Below are 12,097 nucleotides of genomic sequence, written 5' to 3' on the forward strand. Positions count from 1 at the left end.
GAACAGAGAATTTGTTTTACAAGAAACAAAAGTACAATTAAACACTTTTCCTTGATCTTAAACTGCATGTTTTAGCATTCACATGGTTTTACAGCGTTCTTCTATGCAATACTGAAAGTTGAGACTTCAAAGGGGGAAGAAAAGAATGGTCTGTTCACGCTTGCTATTTTCAGAATAGGATGTTGGGCGATAAGAAAACGCCACCCAGGCGGAATGTAAACCCACGTGTGCTGCTAGCGCTGGGAGCGCCGCACACGCGGGCAGATCGCTCCACCTGCTGGGCAGAGCGGCTCTGCTCTCACAGCGCGCCCCGCATCAGACATGGGAACGTGCTACTCAAGTGTTACACAGGTAGTTAGTTACTTCCCAAGTACAAACTCATGTTTTACCTCCACGTGAAATTTAGAATTTTCCTCTTCTGTAGAAAATTTTCATAGTCAGTGATTCCTGTTCAAAATACTACACAGGGAAAACACAAAGCCCTTCTAGAGTGCAAGAAAGAGAAGAAAAGACAATCTATTTGGAGTCTGCAAAGCTTTTAAACATTTGAACGTTTGAAATTTTAGAAGTGATGCCAAAAAAAAAAAAACCAAAAACCCTACAAAAAACCCCACCCAAAAGCAAACTGAACAAAAAACTCCACCACAAAACCCCATTAGTATTTAAATTAAGACTAATCCACACTGATTTTATTCTCTCATCAAAAGTGCAGGTGTAGGAGAGACAAGGGTTGGGCACTTCAGCACAGGAGACGAGCAAGTGTATTCCCTTCCCATTTACCAGTCACAACCCTCTCCAGAAAGTACAGCTCACAAGACGCCAGCAGACTAAGAAGCCTCATATCATTTGTTCTAATTTCTTCTTTCCTTTCATTTTGGGCTAAACAAAGGTAGAATACAAGATGATAATATGATCACTATTTCAAGACACTACACAAAAAGCACTGCCTCCTTCCACTAGAGTCCTATGATCATTTCTTGCTCAAAGTTTTTGCTCTTGGTGGTGGTGCCTGTAAACACATTCACTACAATTTCTCAGAGGGAAAACCCCCTTGTTCCTGAACTTTTCCAAATGCATAGCATCTGAACCATATGAAGGCACATCCCACCTTCAGTGCTGGCCTGGCACAGGAGTGATCTTCAGCACAGCACAAAGACTGCTGAGCTTGATTTCACCCTTTTCCTAATTCCATCAAAAATGCTCTGCTTCTCAGGACCTCAGCTCTGCAATAAATACAAATGGCAGCATCTCTCTCCGTAATGGGTTTAAAGAAAAGGGGAAACTTATGAATAGAAAATGTCAAGACTGTATCATTAACATTCATGAACATAGCAGGTTTAAAAAATGAGAGGGTTTATATTACCTGGGATAATATTACTACTACAGTTTAAAACATTCCCTGTAAATGCAATTCTTATGGGAATCACAATTTCATTGCATTAAAAAAAAAAATTACAGTTTACCTAAACAATATATTTTCTTTCATCTGACAGTATGAGTTATTTCATTGCACTCAATAAAATTCACTGTCTGAAAAGCTTAAAGTCAGTCTTCTTGTTGTAGAGTAAGACCTATTCATTCTCCACTCTAAATGAACCTTGCAGGAAACAAAGGGGTTTTTTCGTGGTATTGGGAAGAATTGCTTTTATAGGGCTTCTGGTGCCAAAGAAAATTTATGAACTCCTGAGGTGTGAGGATATGGCTCATTTCTGAGGTGATAAAAAAACATTTTATTGCCTATTGTCTTACGGTGGATGCTGTTAACTTTTACCCCATGCCACAGAAATTGACAAGACAGAAGAAAACTCTGTTTTGCTGAGTATAGTATATATTTTTTGTCTCTTATAAACACCAAAGATATGAAACCCACATGTGCCCATTTCAAAAGAAACTAAATATTCTCTGAGTTCTGGCTACCAGCCAGCTTACAGAAGAGAGCTACAGCCAACAGAAGTGAACAAGACTGACCAATTCTTTTTTTCCTTTAGCCCCTGAGAGTGAGGAAAGATTTTACATATCAAGTTTTCTTATAATGACTTCAGGCCTTTCAAAGAGTTAAAGAATACTTTCAAATTTTGCAATAAATCTAACCTAAGGCTCTGCAATTGGATCCTATCTACTTCAATGCTGGTGAAAAAAAGATAAAATTTTGAGCAAATTTTACTATGGTATCAAAGAAAGCTATTAAAGACAAAAACATATTTTTAAAATTTATTTTACCCATCTGTTCATCTATCTATTGATTTCACAATCTGTCTGCTGCCCCCATTCCTGCCCTTTTAATCTCTTGTCAAAGCCAGTTTTAGCTACCAAGACAAGTTTGTAACTTTGGACAAGATAGGCATCAAAAAAGAGAGTCCTTTTGCAATTCTTGACTTGGTATTAACATTAAGATAATGCTTAATTCCAAGGAGAGAGTGGAGGTACAGAAAAACAGGAAGCCCATAGCTTTAAAGTACTGTACAAGATAAAACTGGATAGGTTCCAATGAAAACTTTAGCATCACAAAGAACTTTCACATTTTGTTACACGTGGTTATAAGACACACAAGTCAAAATATTAGGCACATGGAATAGCTGAATGCAACGTTTTTGTTAATGCAACGAAGGAAGTTACCCTCCTAGTGCCCTCTGACATAAAAATTTTCTGTCATGCTGAACTGCCAAGTTTTTTTAACACTTCACCTTTCTTCACAGTTTCCTTTTGCCAGCTTATATCAGACAAATCATTAACATCAAAAAGAAAAGCACTCAGTTCATACTGCTTTGAGCAGTTACCTGTGTCATCAGGTACACAGACAGACAGTAGCTCTTTGATGAAAATGTCACACTATCTTATCATACAGTCACAGTTTTAATGATCTGCTTCAGAACAAAAGCAGAAAAATATTTTTGAAGGTAAAACAACTATAGTCTTTGTTTTCTCCTAAGAGAACACTGAGAAAAAGTTTCTTGATAAATGTTATTATAGTGCTTCAGATGAGAAATTTTACTACAGAAACAAAAGAAACCGAGAGCTTTGAATATGGCCTGCACAGTTCAAAGGAACAGGGATGAGAAAAAGTTTCTCGATTTCCTGATTTCTGTATAATCAACGTATACTGAAGGTTTCCAATACTAAGAAGTTTGCTTAGATTGGATCTAGAGTGATCTGGTGACAAACCAAACCAAAGCACCTCTAATGAGCGAGAAGAGTCTCAACTTCAGGAAGAAGAGGTTTAACTCACAACTCCTGCAGATGTATCTGAAATGCACATGTGATTTTATGCATTTGATAACATTAGGCATTTTGCTTCCTATAGCAGGAAGGCACTTTTAATATGGTTTAGATTATGATGTTGGTAGCACAGCAATTGCTGTTTCCTACTGTGATTTCTAATCTATGTAATCCACTAAAGCAACACTGGATTGAAAATGTCTTTCTTCAGCTACTTTTTGCTTCAAGGCAGCTCTACAAATCCTATTTCTGAATTGCTTCTAATTCAGAACTGCTTGTTACAGTGGACTCCGGAAGTGAATCACTTTTCTGTACACATCCTTCTCTGTGTTTTCCTCATCTTGTTATATTCAGCTTTCAAACGATAAGTTCCAGAAAAACTTTCCTTCTTTATGTGGAAAGAGAAAAGACTGCCATAAGAGAATCTCAAGTGGAGCAGCAGGCCAGCAGACAATACTGTAAACTCTATAGATTAAATCTGCAAGTGTTAGTTGCAACAAAAGGTCAGTTTTGGCCCAATTTATCTGTTGCTTTGTGGGACCACCATGAAGCTGGCAGAACACGTCTTCTTCCAAACACTTCATGATGCAACAGCAAAGGGTGTTGCAGATCAGGTCTAAGCTGCCCTGAGGAGAACAATGTAGGATTTCTTACACACCACTTGAATATTTTTTATTTTTCTGGCTGATTCTCTTAAGGGCGTTTTTTGTAAGCATTAGCACCAACTCAGAAATAATCACAAAATAATTATCATAGGGAGAAAACCCTCAAATATATGCATGTATGAAAAGAGGAGAGAGATAACACAAGGAAACTGTTTTCTTACTAATATGCCCAGTCAATAAGCGAATGGGAAAGATAAAATAAAGATTTAATCCATGTAGGGAATACTGACAGAAAGTGGTGAATCTTTAGATTCAAGACCCATCTTTCAAATGAAATCCCAGAGGAAATCATTGTCCTGTAACAGGTGATCAAATTTCCTCCAGATACTGGACAATACAAAGAGAGGCAAAAGATTACCCAGCACTTAATGATTCTGGCGGGTTGCTTATTTCCCACCTGACAATTTCTAGGGCACCCTGATGGAAATCAAAACCCTGTGTGCTGCTTATTCGCTTCCCTCATTGTAAAAGAAATGAAAATAAATGGTGCACAGAATGGCTGAAGAAGTCATATAAACTCAAAGAAAATTCTCATGGCAGAGAGTGAATATCCTTCTACTGATCCCCCCTAACATCCCTATGGGGAAACCTTCAAGACCAAGTTGTGCAAACCTTTAGGATGACTTCCACATACTACAAACATAGTTATTTTTATTTTAAAATTTATAAAAGCAAGGGAAGTACCTGATCCCAAACTGGGCATTGCTCTTATGTCAGTACAATACTCTCTTTATGTCTGTTATTAAGCAAAATCTCTTTATGGCTGGATGTGGCACCATAAAGTTATACTCCCACCTTCCAAAGAGCTGCCTTAATTGCCTGCTTGCAAGCAATGACCCACTGCAAGCATGTTCAGAGAAGGAATGCCATACTTTCCCTAGTACCTGTATTACAGCTAAATACAGAATTTCCAAAGATGCATCCTAGAAGAAGGGTTTGATGGACAGTCATGTATAAATCCTTGTTATGGACAGAAGCCCCTAATTTTTCCAGAGTGACTCTCTACTGCAATACTGTTCTCAGTCAGAAGCCAGCCCTCATGCCAGCATGCATGCAATTACAAACTAAATTCAATCTTTGTTCCATGTGCTTTGAATATACAGCTTGTTACAAAACACACATATTAATGGCTGTAGGCATTTCACGCTGACACAAATGCTACAGAGTCACAAAAGAAGAAGGCAAGTTTTACCCCTGCTTGGTGCACACAATGTTGATGGGCCAGTCAAATGTAAGTAAGAAATCAATTCTGCTGGAATGACATGCAAAGCCCTCCAGAAGCATAATATTTATTTTTAGGCATAGGACACAAGACTGCCTTTTAAAGAAGTAAGCAATAAATCAGTGTTGGAGGGATGGATTGATGCAGAGAACCCTTTCAGACTGACCATGGGGTGCAAATTAAGGAGTAGGCTGAGTGCTCTCCATTTTAATTTCTCTACTCCAGACTCCTACGTCTTTTTCCTCAGTAGGCTTTGTATTGCAAGTGCTGTAAATGCACATTCTTATTTGTGTTTTACCTAAACTCAGCTCAGCTGAAGGTTCATTTCACTTCAACTCATAGTCAAGGCTGAGGGAAAATAAATAATCTGGTCCTGGAGAATCTCCAAAGCATCCAGCTTCCCAAACAATTTCTTGAAGGTTTATTTAAATACATATTGCTTACACCATTTTGACAGTATTATTTGAGAACTGAGTATGACACAATTAAAAGAAGGAAAAGTCACTCCAGTGGAAAATGGGAAGCTTTCTGGCATGTGGAAAGATCACTGAGCAACAAGTACAGGCAAGGAAAGAAAACCACACAGTAACATTGAAGATAAAAGTGGAATATGTTACCTTCCCCATCATCAAATCTGCTCCCTAAAAGGGAGATAAACTTCTTCAATGACTGAACAAGAAAGAAACACGTACCCTTCAGCAGCCATGCAGATTTAGCTGAAGTTTCTGAAAGAATAGCTTTTTAATGGAAAAAGTTACCTGGATTTTTGTAGATGCTAAGCACATCCTTGAAATAATGAGGTAAGAATCTTTCTAATAAAAGCAGCACATCCTCCAACTCCTCCAGAATGCCCACAAGCAGAAAATTTTCATTAACGTTCAGCTTTGCTCTTTCAAGGGCCCATTCACCAGGCTCCCTGTATGAAATTGATTGGGGAAGACAGAGGAGGGAAAAAGAAAAGTTTAAATATGCATTTACTTCTCAAACTCAAGCCAAGAACACAAGTGAATAAAAAATATTCAGTGCTATACTTAGAAGAATAAAAGACCCCCCCCACCAAACCCAAGTAGCTTACTGAGCTTTTCCACGAAAATTGGATTGGCATGTAAAAACAGGATCACATTAAAAGGAGGCTAATCACTGCATGCAAGTACTCCATTCTGAAGATATCTTTTGCCAAGTTGTTTATAAGCTCAAACTGTGAACTCTGTTATTCCAACTTGGAAGCCCGTCTGATGGGAGGGATGACTGCCTTGGTGTTTGAAGGTGCTAAGGAGTGGTGGTGTCCCTGAGCTACATCAGGAGAGCTGTTGGGACCAAGCACTGCCTGCTGTTACTTGGTGAATCCTACACAGGACACTACCATTTTCCACCTTGTCCTTAATTTTAACTTTTGCCAAAGTCTCCAGGTGCTTCCCTTTCCCTGTCATTACCCCTGGTTGCCCTGCAGTTTTGCTACAGGATTTGCATTTTTTTTTTTTTTTTTTTTTTGCTGTGACTAATACTGGTTTTGAAGAACAGTTTAGGGTTCTTCTATCTTTTCTCCCAGTGAGAGAAGCTGGCAGGACTTCACTATATACTTCTCTGTTTCCCAAAAGCATGGTGTAATTAGACAATCATATGAATCCTAAATCCCTTATAATAACTCGTATTAGTTATGTTCTGGGAGCAGCAGCCATCATTCATACTGACATGGGATATAATGCCAGTGTCCCAGGCTAAAGGAATCAGCTGCCCACACTGTCTGGGATTGGCTGTAAATCACACCTATTCTATGACTTCATTAGGTTATTGTGGATTCTATGCAATAGTGAATTTAACATTTGTCTGAAGCATCTGTCTTTATGTGTTATGTAGAAAAGCTTACTACTTTCCACTCCTACTAGAGCAGACTTGTAGCAGGTTTTTCATGCTCTACCACCTTCTGGGCACTGATCTATTTTCCGGAAGAGCAAAGTGTCCTAACAAACTCTATGAGCCTCCTGTTTGCAGCTCCCTATTGGACTAAGAAGTAGCTGAAGTAAGCTCAAGGGCATGGCAGGAGGCAAACCTACAACAAGGTACAAAACAGTACTTCAATATGCTGCTTGGAAACTTCAGAGAGATATTCTGTGAAAGCATTCAGACATGTGACTGTTGTTAATGGGATTATGTGCACATGCAAGTTAAATGTGCAACCATAAGTATTTGCAAATAAGGCCAAAATATGTTAAAAAATGTGTAATGAAAATGAAGTAATTAACCTGTTTTGTTTCTTATACATAACTTCAGTTAAGCAAAGAAAAAAAAAAAGATAAGACAGGATTTTACAACATAGATTCTTAGAAATTACAGAAGAAGTAGCACATTTTCACTTGTTATTACTGCTACAAGAAGTATGGCTTTTGAAAGAAATTCTGGAAAATGTGCAGTTGTTTCATTACGGAGAAGCCTGAATAATACAGAAACAGAATACTTTGAAGTAGAACACACCTAATAAAGAACATTTGTTACCAACAATACTAAAGTGTTTAAAACCAAGAAATAATTTAAAATAATTTATATATTATTGCATAAAAATTTACTATGGTATCAGTAATACAGCAATATTAGAATGACATACACAGATGTTAAAAATGAGGTAGCTCAATTAAAGCAGTAGAGGGCTGCATTTTACATAGTTTTAAGCATGAATATGGTTTCTTACATGGACACAGAAACCTGCATTCCACATATAGACCTGATACAAGCATCTGAGCAAATCAGAAACATGTATTACAAAATTACAGGGCAGATAAAATAAGTAACCCAGAAAAAAAATCCACATAAATACATTCATATTTGATGAATTATTCATGCTATAAATCAAGAAGGAAGAATGGTGCTACATTTGCAACACCCCCCTTACTTCAAAATATATGCATGCAACTACTACATGCAGTGCTACATTCCTTGTACTTTCATTTTTCTCTTGTACTTCAAATAACGTCTCCTCTTTATTACCAATTTCTGACAAAATGTTGGCAATAGCTATTGCTGAACAAATTGAAATACCTTGCATATATTTACCTGCATCTTGGATGCTGTCCACAGAAATATGGTATGATGTAAAACAACCTGGGATTAGAACATTCAGGGTAGTTTTCAAGGATACATACATTAATGTCCTGCAGGAGTGGAAAGAAAAAAATACTGTATTTTCCTTTCTCTATTAGCAACTGTTTTCTTTATCTCATACTTTTTATAGTCATGTCAGGGTCAAAGAACTGTGCCAAGGCTATAGCAAATATTTTAAAAGTCATCTATTGGTCTATTTATCTACTTCTAAATATCAGCAGGGGAAACAAAAAGTTATTTTGTCCTAGAATGCACAAAGCAATATTTTCTTCCTTGCTGCAAACCCCACAATTATTATACTGAGATTACTGTATGAGTCGAAGTGGGACACATTAATCAACCTTCATACTGAGTAACATTTGAAATATTGAGAAGATTGCTTTCAGGCTCTTCTTTCTTCTAAATACACCCTGGAGAGAACCTGAAGTAGTCAATATAAACAAAATTGAGACAACAATTATTATTTGTGTCGGCCCCCCCCCCTTTTTTTTTTTAATTCTGCTGCATTCAATGACTGGAATGAACAAATGTAAGATGTAATTTATACATCTCACTCAATATTATAACATACATCACTTTTGGTTACAATTCTGTAAACTTCTCAGATTTTCAGAACTGAACTGTGCAAAGCCTACTGAGAAAAGGGGTTATTAGAAACTATTTATCATTTTCATGAAATATCATTAATCTAATTAGAAGCTATTTATCATTTTTCAAAGACTAGGCATAACTACTCTACTGAGCCCTGAGGAACTGCATTCCATGTATAGCTTTACTTCAGCACAATAATAAACACATGGGACTGAATTCCATTATCCTTATCTAATCTAATAGAGCCTTACTCTGCAAGCAGACGCACCCTCTCCACAGACATACAGGGCAAAAAAAATGGGTAAGACAACTAAAGCAAGAATGGAAGGATCTCACCTGTGCAGAATCAATCTTGTTATTTAGATATGTGCTTTCACAATGCTATAGGCGCTATACACATCAATATCAAACCAACAACTAAACAAATCCATATTTTATCACATAAATAAAATGTGATAGAGAACATTCCACAAGACAGATGTGCTTGGCAGCATGGAAGACATGGACAGCATCCCCTGCTCTCCCCAGAGGAGGGTAGGGTACAGGCCTCCAGCCACAGCATCTGCATCTGAGGCCTCCTCAGAGAAAAGCTCTTCCCAGAACTTCAGTGCTCTCACCTAACTTCATTAGATCCTCATTTTTGTCTGTAAGCCTTTTAAAGCACTTTTCTGATTCTTACTCTGTCTCACAGTCATGTGAATCCAACTTTATAAACACACCAGTAGACCCTGGGCTAGGAAGTAAATCACATTGTGAGGAACCATTAAAGAAAACAACATAAAAATTGCCAACTGGGATACAAACAATCCATTTTTCCTGTTCCCCACAGTATATTCAGGACTTGCCTTAAATACAGACCAGAATATTTATGGTCAAGACCTGAATTTTGACATTAAAGGCTCTGAGCTGAAGCTAACCAGCCCCCCATTCTCCATGCTATGATTACAAAGAAATCTTACTGTGGATGTTTAGATTGCACACGCAATGTGTCTCTCCTGTCATCCCAACAGGGTTTTTTAACATGAATTACAAATTGCACTTCTTTAAAGGCTTATTGTGTTTTTATTATAGACACCACCAGAGATGTTTTTAGTGATGTATATTGTTGGCTTTCATAAGAACCTAAAGACCTGCAATGAATTAATAAATAGCTTGGATTTTAAAAAATCTGAAATATTGCCCTGACAATACTTTAAATTTTGTCCAGGCTGGCTTGCACTTGGTAGACAGATTAGATAGAAGGTGGGTAGAGCACCTACATAAGACTTAAAAATCTCTAGCAACACCCAGCTAAGAAGATTTTCTCTTTTCTCACTCTCATACAAAGGCAAAAGGACATTAGCTCCCAACAAAGAAACTTACCATTTCTTTGCAAGAATAATGAATATGATAAGTCAGAAAATATTCCCTGAGATGTGTATCAATACCCAACACAAAAGTGTAACTGGGACCTTCTTGAAATTTTGAAAACAGTATTTGATTCAGATGGCCAGAGAAACATCTGTACAATAAAAGCAATGTAAATTCATGTGGAAAATCCTGCAGCTTTAGCAAGTAGACAGCTGATACTAACTCAAAAAGAGATTTCTAGTGTCCTTTTTGGGTAAACTGATGTAGGATTACTGAAATAACCAGGCTGACCCTAATCTAATCTTCCCCATTCCTTGTTGATAACTCAAAGTTTAAGATAAAAGCCAGGTGAGCTTTCCTACAAACCTACAATCTTTTGCCACACATGGACATGCACTTCACCTTCCTGACATCAGAAGCACCAGGCTTTCTCTGCAGTAGAACCACCGCCCCTTCCCAGGCTTTGTTTACCACCACTGCTATGATTTGTATTCCAGCTGCTGGAGTGTCGTCGTGCATTTGTAGCCCCTGCTCACTCGAAGAGATGTTAAATCAGTTCTCAACCAAAAAGTAGGTGAAAGAAGGGTCAGCCTGAGGTGTGCTAGTCATTACAAAACTGAAACACACCTACAGGAAGATGCTTTTTTGTGCCAGCAGCACTCAGAAATTTCTGGGTTTTTTTCCCAGCATGGAAAGCCAAGGTGAAATGACATTATTCTAGGCAATATCACTCTGCTATCCTAAGCAACATTAATTAAGCCACATCTCCCAGTAAGAACATGCTTTCTCAGCAGAACACAGATCTTTCAGGGCAGGAATGTTTCTATGTAAGACAAAAATTTGCAAGGTGACAGATGACAGCCTTGCTCATTTAAATCACTAGAGGAGCCTTGTAAAAATTATTTTAACAGTCAGGAAAGATACAGAAGGAAGCACACAGAGCTACTTTGATCATAACCTTTCACAATAAAGAAAGCAGTATTTTACTTTATTCCTCAGCTCCTGGCTACAATTCATATCTCTCACATCCCATGGGGCTAATGTCTTCAACGGGGCAGTGGCAGGCCTGGGAATCAGCCCTGCGGCTCCAAGTAACAACAGAAACTGTCTTTCTTTTAAATAGTACTACATTTTTCTACTAATGTAACAATTTTGTCTGAAAAGTTAAACTGGTAATTTCTGCTTTCTTCTTCTGTAAAATTGTCTTTGAAATGAAAATCACAACATGCCTTAATCCTTTAATCTGTCAATGTGTCAGACTACTGATCAGAAATATATCAAAGGTGCATTATTAATATGTTTTTTTGAGATTAGTAATAAACTATTTCATTTGCCATAGTGAGCTCATATATGCTATAAGAGGAAGTCAGCACCTGATTAAAAATATTTCATAGAATCATTGAATCATCAGGTTTGGAAGAGACCTTCAAGATCATCTAGTTCAATGGTTAACCCAGTACCACCATAATCACTCCTAAATCATATCCCCAAGTGCCACATCCAGATGCCTCTTGAACAATTCCAAAGATGGTGACTCTATAATTTCCCTAGGAAACTTATTTCAGTGTCTAACACCTTTTTCAGTGATTTTTTTTTCTCTAATATCTAATCTGAACCTCCCTGATGCAACTTAAGGACATTTCCAACCATCTTTTCATTTCCTCCTCACTAAAACTCCTTTCAGGTAGTTGTAAAGAGTGAAGGGCTACAAAATTCCTTTGGGAATTTTAATTCCATCACAAAAAGAGAAAACTTTAAGGTGTTCTTTTGTAGAACAATAAGCATTTTACTGAAGTTAATGTCTTATGACAAATACTGTACCATATACAAAAAGATGTGACAAGATTTGAGAACTTTTTTTCTCCTAATACAAAATCGTAAGAGTACTGACAGAAATAATAACTTGTTTTTTTATCCAGTAGAAGAAACACCCCCCAAAAAAAAAGCATTGCTTATT

At 37.4% G+C, this 12,097-nt stretch overlaps 1 protein-coding gene across 1 annotated transcript in view; it reads right to left on the reverse strand.

Annotated features, from left to right (window-relative positions):
- UST (uronyl 2-sulfotransferase) overlaps positions 1 to 12,097 on the reverse strand; it is a 153,137-nt gene that overhangs the window by 25,196 nt on the left and 115,844 nt on the right. Inside the window, exons 6-7 of the mRNA XM_053939235.1 lie at positions 8,152 to 8,249; positions 5,862 to 6,019 (exon numbers count right to left, since the gene is read on the reverse strand). Coding sequence (XP_053795210.1) covers positions 5,862 to 6,019; positions 8,152 to 8,249 — 256 coding nt within the window. The remainder of the gene's footprint in view (positions 1 to 5,861; positions 6,020 to 8,151; positions 8,250 to 12,097) is intronic.

Source organism: Vidua chalybeata, chromosome 3, assembly GCF_026979565.1.
Source record: "Vidua chalybeata isolate OUT-0048 chromosome 3, bVidCha1 merged haplotype, whole genome shotgun sequence".
NCBI classification, from domain to species: domain Eukaryota; kingdom Metazoa; phylum Chordata; class Aves; order Passeriformes; family Viduidae; genus Vidua; species Vidua chalybeata.